The sequence below is a fragment of the Aquarana catesbeiana genome, linkage group LG03, assembly GCF_042186555.1.
Source record: "Aquarana catesbeiana isolate 2022-GZ linkage group LG03, ASM4218655v1, whole genome shotgun sequence".
Taxonomy (NCBI): Eukaryota; Metazoa; Chordata; class Amphibia; order Anura; family Ranidae; genus Aquarana; species Aquarana catesbeiana.
The window spans coordinates 719,195,197-719,210,682 of NC_133326.1; the positions used below are offsets into that span (position 1 = coordinate 719,195,197).

The window sequence follows — 15,486 nt, forward strand, 5'->3', positions numbered from 1 at the left end:
TGTACTAAACCCCCTGAGCCATAATTGGCCAAAGCCACCCTGGCCAGTTTTAAATTACTTTTCTCCTTTAGAAATGTCATTTTGCTGTGGTATTGTTCTAAACACAGAAAAAATGTGCCACTTTACAGGCATACTATAGACACCCCCCAGGCACAATATTTAAATGAATACTTTATTTTTATTGTTTTACTTTAAGCATTAATAAAATCACTGCTCCCGAAAAAATATCAGTTTTTAAAACTTTTTTTTGCATTGATACATGTCCCCTGGGGCAGGACCCGAGTCCCCAAACACTTTTTATGACAATAACTTGCATATAAGCCTTTAAAATTAGCACTTTTGATTTTTCATGTTCGTGTCCCATATACTTTAATGGTGTTCGTATGTTCATGCAAATTTTTTGCCTGTTCACATGTTCTGCTGCCAACTGAACCGGAGGGTGTGCGACTCATCCTTACTCATTATCTTTATAAGTACAGAGACCTCCAAGGGGTTCTACAGAAATTTTATAGAATGTTTCTCACCCGTCCTTCCATTTTCATTACAGTGCAGCCCGGGTGTCAGAAGACCTCCCAACAACACCCCACCTCCATCATCTCATCACCATCCAATGTTGTCTACATTTTACTATTCACATTCTAAAGGCCCGTACACATGAAACAAAAATCGGATGAAAAAATTTGTATGACTGCCGACTTTTGAATCATTAGTACGGTGCTTTCAACAGCTGATTTCTCTTTTTCATCAGACAGAAGCTGGATGTGCAGACTATAAAATTTTTGTTGTATGTGAACTCAACGTCCAATTTTTGTTTCATTAGTACGGTTTTCATACAAAAAAAATCATAAGAACAAGACTACACATGCTCAGAAACGAAAGAATACATACAAAACTATTCAACACATTACGTCACTTCTGACATTGTATTCTGTCATCTGAAAATTTTTATATTGTGAGTGGGGATGAGCTTCGTGTTCGAGACGAACATCGCATGTTCGGTTGTTCGTCGACTTAAGAACGATATGGGCCATTCGCGCCAAATTCGAGTGTCACGTCACGGCCCATAATTCACTACGGCATCGCAGTGCATTGCTGGCTGATGATTGGCCAAGCATGCACTATGACCCGCATGCTTGGCCAATCACAGCGCCGTCTGTACAGAGAGCTGTAATTGGCCAAAGCCAGGGTGGCTGCAGCCAATTATGGCTCAGGGGGTTTAGTACACGCCCCACACTATATAAGGCGGCCTGCACGTCAGCCCTGTGTAGTGTGTTCCAGCGTTGAGAGAGAGATAGAGAGAGAGACAGTGTCATTTGATTTAAGTTAGATAGAGTAGGCAGGCGAGTCAGTTAGCTGCACTTACAGTGTATTGTGTATGTATGTGTATGTATATATATATATATCCATCCTAGGTGTTGTGTATATACACTGGGGACAGAAAGTATTCAGACCCCCTTAAATTTTTCACCTTTTGTTATATTGCAGCCATTTGCTAAAATCATTTAAGTTCATTTTTTTCCTCATTAATGTACACACAGCACCCCATATTGACAGAAAAACACAGAACTGTTGACATTTTTGCAGATTTATTAAAAAAGAAAAACTGAAAGATAATATGTTCCTAAGTATTCAGACCCTTTGCTCAGTATTTAGTAGAAGCACCCTTTTGATCTAATACAGCCATGAGTCTTTTTGGGAAAGATGCAACAAGTTTTTCACACTTGGTTTGGGTATCCTCTGACATTCCTCCTTGCAGATCCTCTCCAGTTCTGTTAGGTTGGATGGTAAACTGTGGTGGACAGCCATTTTTAGGTCTCTCCAGAGATGCTCAATTGAGTTTAAGTCAGGGCTCTGGCTGGGCCATTCAAGAACAGTCACGGAGTTGTTGTGAAGCTACTCCTTCGTTATTTTAGCTGTGTGCTTAGGGTTATTGTCTTGTTGGAAGGGAAACCTTTGGACCAGTCTGAGGTTCTGAGCACTCTGGAGAAGGTTTTCGTCCAGGATATATCCCTGTACTTGGCCGCATTCATCTTTCCCTCGATTGCAAGCAGTCATCCTGTCCCTGCAGCTGAAAAACACCCCCACAGCATGACGCTGCCACCACCATGCTTCACTGTTGGGACTGTATTGGACAGGTGATGAGCAGTGCCTGGTTTTCTCCACACATACCGCTTAGAATTAAGGCAAAAAAGTTCTATCTTGGTCTCATCAGACCAAAGAATCTTATTTCTCACCATCTTGGAGTCCTTCAGGTGTTTTTTTTAGCAAACTCCATGCGGCTTTCATGTGTCGCACTGAGGAGAGGCTTCCGTCTGGCCACTCTACCATAATGCCCCGACTGGTGGAGGGCTGCAGTGATGGTTGACTTTCCACAACTTTCTCCCATCTCCTGACTGCATCTCTGGAGCTCAGCCACAGTATTCTTTGTGTTCTTCTTTACCTCTCTCACCGAGGCTCTTCTCCCCCGATAGCTAAGTTTGGACGGACGGCCAGCTCTAGGAAGGGTTCTGGTCATCCCAAATGTCTTCCATTTATGGAATGGAGGCCACTGTGCTCTTAGGAACCTTAAGTGCAGGAGAATTTTTTTGTAACCTTGGCCAGATCTGTGCCTTGCCACAATTCTGTCTCTGAGCTCTTCAGGCAGTTCTTTTGACCTCATGATTCTCATTTGCTCTGACATGCACTGTGAGCTGTAAGGTCTTATATAGACAGGTGTGTGGCTTTCCTAATCAAGTCCAATCAGTATAATCAAACACAGCTGGACTCAAATGAAGGTGTAGAACCATCTCAAGGATGATCAGAAGAAATGGACAGCACCTGAGTTAAATATATGAGTGTCACAGCAAAGGGTCTGAATACTTAGGACCATGTGATATTTCAGTTTTTCTTTTTTAATAATCTGCAAAAATGTCAACAATTCTGTGTTTATCTGTCAATATGGGGTGTTGTGTTTCATTAATGAGGGAAAAAAAATGAACTTAAATGATTTTAGCAAATGACTGCAATATAATAAAGAGTGAAACATTTAAGGGGGTCTGAATACTTTCCGTCCCCACTGTATATATATATATCTATATATATATATATATATAGATATATATATACATACACTGTATTCAGTTTAGCTAGATCCATTCCTGTTATTATCTTCCTACTGAGAGGCTGGCAGGTGTTTTTACAGTATTTACAGCTACCTGAAGAAAATTGCTGGTGTTCTTCTGATCCTATTAGTACCGCAGGCAGCTGTAGTATTTACAAGTTAGTGTAGTGCGTCCTTTGCACAGTGTGCACCTAAAGCTACCTGAAGAAATTGGTGGTGTTCTGATCCTATTAGTACCGCAGGCAGCTGTAGTATTTACAAGTTAGTGTAGTGCGTCCTTTGCACAGTGTGCACCTAAAGCTACCTGAAGAAATTGGTGGTGTTTTTCTGATCCTATTAGTACCACAGGCAGCTGTAGTATTTACAAGTTAGTGTAGTGCGTCTTCTGCACAGTGTGCACCTAAAGCTACCTGAAGACAATTGCTGTTGTTCTGCTCCTATTAATACCACAGACAGGCAGCTACAGTATTTACAGTTAGTGTACTGTGTCCTTTGCACAATGTGCACCTAAAACTACCTGAATAAAATTGGTGGTGTTCTTCTGAACTTATTAATACCACAGGCAGGCAGCTACAGTATTTACAGTAATGCCCTGTACACACGATAGGATTTTCCGATGGAAAATGTGTGATAGGACCTTGTTGTTGGCAATTCCGACCGTGTGTAGGCTCCATCACACATTTTCCATAGCAATTTCTGACACACAAAGTTTGAGAGCTTGCTATAAAATTTTCCGACAACAAAATCCGTTGTCAGAAATTCCGATCGTGTGTACACAAATCCGACACACAAAGTGCCACGCATGCTCAGAATAAATCAAGAAACGAAAGCTATTGGCTACTGCCCCGTTTATAGTCCCGTTGTACATGTTTTACGCCACCACGTTCAGAACGATCGGATTTTCTGACAACTTTGTGTGACCATGTGTATGCAAGACAAGTTCGAGCCAACATCCGTCGGAAAAAATCCATGGATTTTGTTGTCGGAATGTCTGATCAATGTCCGCCCGTGTGTACAGGGCATTAGAGTTCTGTGTCCTCTGCACAGTATGCACCTAAAGCTACCTGAAGACAATTGCTGGTGTTCTCATACTTATAATACTACAGGCAGGCAGTTGATTCTGCTAGCTGCATTATCAGTATATATATACAGTATATATGTATACATCCCAGCTTTGTGCAGCTACATCTCACTGCAGGCCATTAGTATGTCTGGAAGGCTAACAAGGAGAGGCAGACAGTCACAAGCCAATAAAAGAGAGCAAGCAGGCTCTGTATCTAGAGGCAACAGTGCTGGTCGTGGAGACGGTGCATCCTCATTAGCACGTGGCCGTTGGGACACGCTTGTCCTTTTTTTCGGGCAGCTGGCCGTGTTGAGCTGCAACATGTGGAAGACTTGGTAGAGTGGATGACCAAGCCGTCCTCATCCTCCTCATCCTCTCTCACCCAGGCTCAGGGTACTTTGTCTGGCAAAGCAGCTGCCAACACAGCCTCTTTCCTCGGCTCAATGGCATCAGTCACTCCTTCCCTAGCCCCACCATGTCTTCCTGAGGAGTCTCCCAAACTGTTTGACCACAGTGTTGGGTACATGCTCCAGGAGGATTCCCAGCGTTTTGAAGGCTCCAATGATGGTACCCAGCTAGAGGAGGGCAGTAACGTGAGCCCAGAGAGAGGGGGTACCCAAGAAGGACAGCAATCTGGCAGTCATGTTCCCCCAGCTGCAGCATAATGCCATCTTTGCTCCAGTGATGAGGAGGGAGGGGATGATGAAGTCACTGACTCCATGTGGGTGCTTGATAGGAGAGAGGAGGAGGAGGAGGAGGCACATCACCAATGAGGCAGAATGCCCTCCAGGGGCCATCTTAAGGGCAGCACACCGACTGCATCACACAGTAGAGCTCCGCATGTGCAGGGCGCTGCTGCCTCTGCGCGTTATTCCAAAAGTTCTTTGGTGTGGGCATTTTTTGAGACAAGTGAATCAGATCCCACTGCTGCTATTTGTACCATATGTCTCAAGCATATCTCGCGTGGCCAAAACATCACCCGCTTGGGCACCACATGCTTGACCAGACATATGTTGACCTGCCATGCAGTTTGTTGACAAGCATACCTAAAAGACCCATACCAAAGAACAAAGAGGACCTCTCCTTGCTCCTCATCAGCTGAGATCTCCAACCCCACTATACCTTCAGTCCTCTCTGAGACCTGCACTGAGAGGAATGAAGGTGTAGAATTAGGTGTGTCACTGCCAAGTACTTGCGGGCAATCTGCTATCGGTAAACCGACATCAGATTGCACCAGGCAAATTTCCCTGCCCCAGCTGCTGCACCGCAGAAAGAAGTTCGCTCCCAGCCATCCACATGCCCAGCGGTTGAATGCTAGCTTGGCAAAATAGCTAGCACTTCAACTGCTACCTTTTCAGTTGGTAGACTCTGCCCCCTTCTGTGATTTTGTGGAATGTGCGGTTCCTCAGTGGCAGGTTCCCAAACGCCACTTTTTCTCACGGAAGGCGATTCTCTACCGGCATGTGGAAGGCAATGTCTTCGGTCAGCGGTAAGGTGCATATTACCGCTGACTCATGGTCCAGCAGGCATGGACAGGGACGTTACCTAAGTTTCATGGTGCATTGGGTGACTCTGCTGGCAGCTGGGAAGGATGCAGGACAAGGTGCAGTAGTGTTGGAGGTTGTTCTGCCACAACGCCTCCAAAATCCCACTACCGGTTGATTCTGACACAAGTCTCTCCTCCACCCCCTCATCTTCTTCTTCCTCCATGGTCTCTTCCTGTGCTTTGTCCTTGGAACCAGTGGTGCTCCATAGGCGTTCAAGGGGCTACGCAAGTACGCAGGCCAAAAGATGCCATGCGGTGCTTGAGCTGGTGTGCTTGGAGGACAGGAGCCACACTGGGGCAGAGATTCTGTCAGCTCTGCAGGGGCAGGTTCAGAGGTGGTTGACGCCACGCCAGCTTAAGCCACGTATGGTGGTTTGCGACAATGGCACCAACCTCCTCTCCGCCCTCCGACAAGGACAACTGACCCATGTGCCCTGTTTGGCTCACATCCTTAACTTGGTGGTGCAGCGGTTCTTGGGCAGGTACCCGGGCTTACAGGATGTCCTGAGGCAGGCCAGGAAAGTCTGTGTGCATTTCTGCAGGTCATATAATGCCAGTGCTCGGCTGGCTGACCTCCAAAAGGAATTTAACCTGCCCAAGAACCGCCTAATCTGTGACATGCCCACCAGGTGGAACTCAACATTGGCCATGTTGCAGCAGCTGCACACGCAGCAGAGGGACATCAATGAGTACCTGTGCGACTATGGCACCAGGACAGGGTCAGGGAGCTTGTTTTTTTTCCCCACGCCAGTGGGCCATGATCAGGGATGCATGCACTGTCCTGTCACCATTTCAGGAGGCCACGAGGATGGTGAGCAGTGACAGTGCATGCATCTGTAACACTGTCCCCCTTGTCCACCTGTTGGAGCACATGCTGTGTGGAATAATGGACAGGGCACTTGAGGCAGAACAGAGGCAGGAAGAGGAGGACTTCCTTAGCTCTCAAGGCCCCCTTTATCCAGACAGTGTTCCTGCGTGCCACCGATCACACAGGAAGAGGAGGAGGAGGAGGAGGAGGAGGAGTGTCAGCATGGAGGTGGAGCCTGGCACTCAGCATCAGCAGCAGTCTTTAAGGGATCATTTACAGTCCCAAGAAACCCATGGACTTGTACGTGGCTGGAAGGAGATGGCTGCGGATCATGTCATCCTTAGTGACCCAGAGGACTCTGGACCGAATGCCTCAACAAACCTACGCTGTATGGCCTCCCTGATCCTGCAAAGCATGCGAAAGGATCCTCGTATTTGTGGTATCAAGGAGAGGAATCAATACTGGCTGGCAATCCTCCTTGATCCACGTTACAAGGGTAAGGTTGCAGACCTCATCTTGCCATCGCAGAGGGAGCAGAGGATGAAACATCTTTGGGAGGCCTTGCAGAAAGGTCTGTGCAACGCATTCCCAGAGAATGGGATGTTACAAACTCCTGTTCCTGGACAACGTGTTGCTGAGGCTTCGGTCAGTCAAAGAAGGAGCGGTAGAGAAGGTGGCCGTCTGACCGATATGTTCAGACAATTTTTTAGTCCACAGCCGCAAGGTATGATCGGTTCCAACAACCATCGCCAGCGTCTGTTTTACATGGTACAGGAATACCTAGGGGCAAGATCTGACTTGGACACCTTTCCCACCGAAAATCCTCTGGGTTACTGGGTCTTGAGGATGGATCACGGGCCAGAGCTTGCACAGTACGCAATTGAGCTACTGGCCTGTCCTGCATCCAGCGTTCTTTCGGAACGCACATTTAGTGCTGCTGGAAGCTTTGTAACCGATCACAGGGTGCGCCTGTCCACCAACTCAGTCGATCAACTGACCTTCATAAAAATGAATCAGTCTTGGATCACCACCAGCTACCAAGCACCTGATGCTGATGTAACCGAATACGTTTTTTTAAATGTCAGATCCCTTCAAGACCGCCTATGCTGATGCTGAGTGACTATCCTGTTATGCTGAGTGACTATCCTCTTCCTCCTCAATGATCATGCTGATAGTTTGTAAGAATATTTTTGGTTCTGGGCACGCCACCAGTGGCTAAGGCCCAATTTTTCAGCCCCTGTCTAACAGGTGCGTGTAATTACAATTTTTGATGCAATATTTTGCAAGGAGGGTTCATTGCTGCGCTCAACTAGAGTATTTGTGAGGGATTGCAGTGTTGTGGCACCAGCACCAGTGCCTAAGGCCCAATTTTTCAGCCTCTGTTTAACAGGGGCGTGTAATTACAAGTTTTGATGCAATATTTTGCAGGAGGGCTCATTCTTGCGCTCCAGCTAGACTATCTGTGAGGGGTTGCAGTGTTGTGGCACCAGTGCCTAAGACCCAATTTTTCTGCCCCTGTTCAACAGGGACATGTAATTACAATTTTTGATCTAATATTTCACTGCAGGGCCCATTTCTGCGCCCACCAAGACTAACTGTGAGGACTTACAGTGTTGTGGCACCAGCACCACCACCACCACCAAAGGCACAATTTTTCTTGGACCTTTAGTGTTGTAGCAACACCAACACCTAAGGCCCCAATTTCTGCAGAGTATATAGGGCAGCCCCCTACTTTCAAACATCCAACTTACAAATGACTCCTACTTGCAAACAGAAGGAGACAACAGGAAGTGAGATGAAATCTACCCCTAGGAAGGGAAATTCTCTCCTGTAATAGTTAATATGGGAAAAAAGTATCTCCTCTTCACTGATGCTTTATCACCAATCTTTGTTTCACTAAAAACCCCACATTGTCAAAAAACATTTGTCATTGGGACAGAAAGTGAGATGAAATCTTCTGAAGAGGTGCACAGACAGCAAAACAAATGTCACAGGGGTGATAACCCTTCCCTATGTTTTCCAAAAAGCTTAAAATAGATTTTTTGGCTGGAGCTACACTTTAAAAATGTACCAGTTCAAAATTACAAACAGATTCTACTTAACAACAAACCTACAGTCCCTGTCTTGTTTGCACCGCCTGTATACTGCTGTTCAGAGTATATAGGGCCTGGGGGCCTCACGCCTTTCCTTTTTTAAATTTGGGTGCGGGGTTCCCCTTAATATCCATACAAGACCTAAAGGGCCTGGTAATGGACTGTGGGGGGGGGGGGGGGGTACCCATGCCGTTTGTCTCACTAATTACATTAAAGCTGCAAGCAGTTTTAAATGACTTTTATTCCTCTAAAAATGACATTTGGTGCAGGGACTGTTCTAAGCACTGGAAACATGCGCCACTTTACAGGAATACTATAGACACCCCCCAGGTACGATATTTAAAGGAATATTTCACTTTTTATTTTTTCACTTTAAGCATTATTACAATTACTGCTCCCGAAAAAACGGACGTTTTTAAAAGTTTTTTTTTGCATTGATACATGTCCCCTGGGGCAGGACCCGGGTCCCCAAACCCTCTTTAGGACAATACCATGCAAATTAGCCTTTAAAAGTAGCACTGATTTCGAACGTTCGAGTCCCATAGACTTCAATGGGGTTCTAAAGTTCGCGCAAATTTTCGGTCCGTTCGCACAAGAATCGGGGGGTGTTCGGCTCATCCCTAATTGTGAGTAACCTATTCACTTTCGACATGAGACTCGCATGCCACAAAAAATGGACGTTCGGTCCTCCAAAAATATAAGTGTGTGTACGAGGCTTATGACTTAGTATGTGTGTTACTTCCAATATAACAGATCTTACCCTCTATCCACCACAGAGAAGCCGGCATTCCGGAGAACCTCACAACGTCGTCTCACTTCTGACTCCAACATCATCTCATCCTCATTCAATGTTATCTGCAGATCAGTCAGAGTTCGGTTTATGGAGATAACGGAGCAAAGATCATAACAGCACCGTAATGTCACTTTACAGATATAGACTCTGGAGGGAGAAGCAGGAAAGAGGTGAAATATTCTTCCATGGAGGGGCAGAAGTAGACACATCCAATGAATAATCAGTGAGTGGGGTCTTAGAAAATGAAATGTTGGGACATATGGATGGAATAAATATTGGTTGGACCTCCCCTGTGAAATGGAGGTAAGTTGTCGTCCACCTGAAAAGTCTTAGTGTGGAGATACACTGTTGCGGGTACATTGCGGAGTACATGGTAACGCACACATTGGAGGTGTGAATGACTCCATATAGATTCCCTTTCACACTAAACTGCGGCACATCGATGGGAACCGGCCACATAGGAAATAATGGGATTTCTAATTCACATGCGTCTCCGTGCAGCAAAATCCTTGAGGATTGCTAAATGCACTGACAAGCAATGATAATATGTCAGCAGATCAACCAATCATTGGACAGTCAGCCCTCGGGCGGAGCCGGGTGGAACTGAAACAGGAAGTGGTTCTGGTGAGTGATATTATCTGCTGCCCAATTGGTTGCTGGATATGCTGACATATTATTGGTTGTCAGGGCATTTATTGTAAATAAAGAGACAATTGTTTTGAAGGACGTACTTTACTATTGGTTACATTTTTGTTTTATTTGGAGTTCTATATCCATCCAATCAGGAGGGACCAAATCCCTTAAAGGGACCCCACGCGTGTGACAGCTGATCTTGTGGGAAGTACCCCGGGCCCATTGAGCCCCCTAGAGGGGGACAAGCACATGACACCTATATTGTATATGGGGCCAATACCTGAGGGGGCATTTCATCAGTATGGACGTGGAGGACTCTGAACACACTTCATTTTGTAGTGACACACTGGAGGGGGCACCATCATTGAGGAAGATTGCTCATAGATATATCGACTTTCCTCTTATATATATCCAACTAGATACATTCATTTTACAGCACTGGAGTTGTGGCATCAATTACTTGTAACTAGTTATTGTTTTTTACATTCATAATTTCCATTAGTAATGTGTTAGTTTGTAATATGTATTCACAGCACTGAGGTTTGTTGTATTAGCAGCCAGATGCAGCGCTGGTGCTTTGATAGCAATTACCTGTATAAAATTGTTGGTTTCTGCAGAAAATGTATTAATAGCAAAATAAGTACTACATTTGCAGCACTGGTGTTTTGGCATAAATTACCTGAAAAATAGTTTTTTTTTTTTTTACACACACCATTCAAAGTAGAAATGTATAAGTTTGCAACATGTATTTACAGCACTGGGTTTGGGGTACTATTAGCTAGTCACAGCACTGGTGCTTTGGTATCAATTACCTGTATAAAGTTGTTAGTTTTCTGCATAAAGTGTATTGATACCAATTCATTAGGCTGCAACACCTTGTTACAGCACTGAGGTTGTGGTAGTAGCAGACATATATTGTATGTAGTATTTGCTTTGTATTATAATTTTTGTTGTGTAATTATTATTTGGAAGTATCAGGATCAGGTGGTTAGGTGGTTTATTACATAGTTACACAGCCGTATAGTAACACTGGGGTTGTGGTAACACTTACCTCGGTCTGCAGGTAGGTTGTCTGTCTGTGTAATATAGAGCAGAGCTACACTAGTTTATTTAGTGTATAAAATATGTACAAAGATAAAGAATGACAGAAAACACAACAAAGACAAAAGGCAGACACAGTCTGGCTGTGAGCATAAAACAGAAATAAACTTTTACTGAGGATTATCCTGTGACAGGAACATGTCAGGAACATCCGCTATTCACCGGTTAGACTGGCTCCATGGGAATCACCCCGTCCATATCTCAGGATCCTCAATTTATGGATGTGGGTGGAGTTTAGCCATCAGCCAATCAACCTTGGGGGGTGTTCCCTTCCCAGCCCCTAAGTCGGTCCTGTGTTCTGAAGGAACCAGAGCTAAATGGACCATGAATGGTTCTGATGGATGAAGATTGGATTTTTAATATCGGCATGTCAGTCTGATCCCAACAAGACCAATCAGTGCTTGTCTGGTGTGATCAGACTCCATAGAACCATTCTGGGAGTTTCTCCTGGATTCTATCCTCACTTCACATACAATGTTATATGTACATGTACCCCAACATGTGTACAATCAGGAGGAATTATATCCATTTCTCTGCAACTAATATTTTATTTTGTATGAGAGATAAAATAGATTCCTCTGATCTCTGATATAAATCAATGTCTGGCAGACAGTTTTACAGTGGGCTTGTAGATGAAATGACTAGGACTTCTCTTTGAGGCTCAGTGAGGTGACAATTTTGTATCTACAAGGAGGGGGGGATTTTATTGGAATCTAGGGGTCACTTCTGGTCTAGAGACTCGCTCTGTCCTTCCAGATTCTAATTGAGGACAATCTGTCTATGATTGGTCACTGAATGAAAAGAATATGGAGTCCTGTTCATTTCAGGTCCGATTTGTGCCCAAAATTTGGGCAGAAATCGGAACCTGAAACGGTGAATGAAGATGCACCGGACCCCCTGCTGTGAACCACTGTGAACTCCAGTGTGAACCCAGCCAAAGTCTGATCTCTGATAGTCAGTGGAGGGGGAGGGGATGAAAGCCAATAACAGCGAGTGACCTGAAGAACTATGATGGGAACTCCCAGTGTAACCGGCCAATCAGAAGTCTGTCTTTGTATAACTTTCATCCAGGTGACATGTCTGGATCCCTCACATAGAATATTTATACCAGAATCCTGCAGAATATTATATAATTTACATAGTTGCCAACTGTCCCGGATTTCCCGGGAAATGTCCCGAGAAATCTGGTTCTCGATTTTCGACGCCGCCGCCGTCGCTAGAGGTCCACGGCCGGCGGAGACATCGTCTCCGCCGGCCGCCATCTTAAATAAGTTCAGAAAGACGGCTGGGGGGGCTAGACGGAGCTCCTGCATCGCCGCCCACCCTCCGCCTTGCCCCGCCTACCCCCCGCCCCGCTGCCAGCCAGTCTGTTATGGAAAGGGGCGGGGTTCTAGCCATGCACCCGGCGGACACAAGGACACCTCTGAGGTAGGGGGGCGCACCACCACTGTGGGAATCTGATGTAAGGGGGGCTCCACTGGGGACACCTGATGTGAGAGGGGGCTCCGCCGGGGACACCTGATGTGAGGGGGGGCTCCACTGACTGGGGACACCTAATGTGAGGGGGGCTCCACTGGGGACACCTAATGTGAGGGGGGGCTCTGCAGGGGACACCTGATGTGAGGGGGGGCTCTGCAGGGGACACCTGATGTGAGGGGGGGCTCTGCCGGGGACACCTAATGTGAGGGGGGGCTCTGCCGGGGACACCTAATGTGAGGGGGGCTCTGCCGGGACACCTGATGTGAGGGGGGCTCTGCCGGGGACACTTGATGTGAGGGGGAGCTCCCTAGGGGACACCTGATGTGAGGGGAAGCTCCGCCGGGGACACCTGATGTGAGGGGGAGCTCCGCTGGGGACACCTGATGTGAGGGGGGCTCTGCCGGGGACACCTGATGTGAGGGAGAGCTCTGCCGGGGACACCTGATGTGAGGGGGAGCTCTGCCGGGGACACCTGATGTGAGGGGGAGCTCCGCTGGGGACACCTGATGTGAGAGGGAGCTCCACTGGGGGCACCTGATGTGAGGGGGAGCTCCACTGGGGGCACCTGATGCAAGGACGGTCTCTGCTGGGAGCACCTGATGCAAGGACGGACTCTGCTGGGGGCACCTGATGCAAGGACGGACTCTGCTGGGGGCACCTGATGCAAGGACGGACTCTGCTGGGACACCTGACGCAAGGACAGATGGCTGGTGGCAGGCGACGTGGATAGTGACACACTCAGGGCTCCCACTGATTCAGCATTATGGTGAGTTGAATGATTTCATTTTATATTACAATATAATAATAGAAATAATGCACTTCAATCATCCTGACACCATAACAACCATGGTGCCGGGATGATTGAAGTGCTAACACCAGGTTCTTGGAGTATCTTTATCTGCTGATTGTTAAACTTTCTAGAATACACATATTTTTATTGTGTAGGATCTGGGGCTGCTGTCCCATCATTTCCCTCTCCCCCTTTCCCTCTCCATCCCTCATTCATCTCAGACTCTAACCACACCCTGTTGAGCCACGCCCATTTAAGCCACACCCACTATGATGCGTAAACCACACCCATTTTCAGCGCTTTGCGCTTCGCGTGCCGCACTTGTGTACTTTACCTAAACCACGCCTACAAATAAATGCCCCGCCCCCTAATTATTGTACGGCTCCGCCTACAGCCACAAAAGTGTCCCACATTTTTTTTTTACAATGTTGGCAACTATGCATTTATAGGAAAATTCTCACCCCAGGTGCTGCAGAGTACATCCAGGATGTCTGAGCCCCTCACATAGAAGTTTTATTCCAGAGTCTTCCAGATTATTCCATAATAAATCCAGTGTGGTGAGGGATCCGTTATTGATAAGAATGGATCTGAGATCATCACAGACAGAGGAAGTCACATCACATCCCTCCAACCTGCAGAGACAAATCCAGACACATGATATATTATAAGATGAATATGAGGAATTATTCCCATTTAGTGAAAAGTAACATAACATCACTAGAGCGGAATATCAGGATATACACAATGTTACACAGAGGAAAGATCTTGTTATTAGGGAAGCTGATAAAGGTGAAGCTGTTGTAGTACTTATGTCTACACAGTATAAAGAGGGGGCGCTGTGACAGCTCAGTCACCCCGTTATGTACCCGGTTATTAAGCAGGACCTCACACTGTGTCTCATACAGGGGCTTCTGAAATTGATATATAAAGGAAAGGATCTGGGGGGTTTATGAAATAATATAGCAGAATGTCTGATGGTGGATATCCCAGTGACCCCAATATTCCATCACCTTCCTAAAGTCCACAAATCAGGAGTTCCCATTGAAGGTCACTGGATTGTGGCAGGAATAGGATCCCTTATAGAGAATGTAGGGGGGAGGGGTGGATGTACATTTACAGCCTTTAGTGCTGAGATTTCTGGGATATATTAGAGATACAAGTACTATATTGGCAAATATTCCACATTTACAATGGGATTCTACATTCACATGGGGGACACTTCACATTAAAGCACTTTATTCTTCCATCTCCCATTCTTAATCTTTAGTGTCTCCAGCAATCAGATGTAGCAAGGTCTCTGGGCTTGTCCAGACTAATGAGAACTTTCCAGGCCAAAGATAGCTGACATCTTTCTGTATGTGGTGGGTTGGGAGGCATAGTGGGTGCAAGGTGGACAAAGTTATTGGGCGTCAGACACTTCTTGAATGTGAAAGAGGTTTTATTTCTCTTAACAGTGCTTTTTGTATTTTTGGGGAAAGAGGGTTAGGGCCAGGACACCCTTAAGTAGTTGTAGATTCAATTAGCAGACACCAAGACTTCAATAGGAGGACAGCTGTGCAGGGAAAAGCCCCAGCAAGGTGCCACATCTGCAAATGCAGGAGTGCTGTCTCCTATGACAACAGGACAATTTAACAGTTCCTAACTCAAACGTAACAGTTTCTTCAGCTTCACTACAACTTCCTCTTGTAGTTCTTCAACAATGAGCTCCTGGTCTCTCACTAGACCCTCTGATTCACTGACTCTGAATCCCTTGAGCTCCTCCAATATCTGTGGTGGTATCTCCCTCAAGCTTCACCCACGCTTCCCTGCTGGGTCCCTAGCTTGGCAATCTAAATACTTCTGAAACTTCACCCCACTGGCCTGCTTGGTCCCTGGCTTGACTCACAAGGCTGCTCTGCAAGCGTCTCCTCTGCTGGTTGGGTCCCTGACTTGATCACCGCCTGAAGTTTCCCGATTCTCCATTGTGCCCGTTCAGTGATAATGTTGCTCTGGTTCTTGCTTCAGTTACTCACTCGTAATAAGGTGTTTGGTCCCTTCTACCTCCAACCACAACAGGTTCTCTGACTTACAGAGCCAGCAC

General features: G+C 46.2%; 1 protein-coding gene across 1 annotated transcript in view; it reads right to left on the bottom strand.

Annotated features, from left to right (window-relative positions):
* The window catches only part of LOC141133714 (NACHT, LRR and PYD domains-containing protein 12-like), a 200,615-nt gene that overhangs the window by 28,940 nt on the left and 156,189 nt on the right, over window positions 1-15,486 (bottom strand). The window contains exons 10-11 of the mRNA XM_073623234.1: window positions 13,868-14,038; window positions 9,371-9,550 (exon numbers count right to left, since the gene is read on the bottom strand). Of these exons, the coding sequence (XP_073479335.1) occupies window positions 9,371-9,550; window positions 13,868-14,038 (351 nt within the window). The remainder of the gene's footprint in view (window positions 1-9,370; window positions 9,551-13,867; window positions 14,039-15,486) is intronic.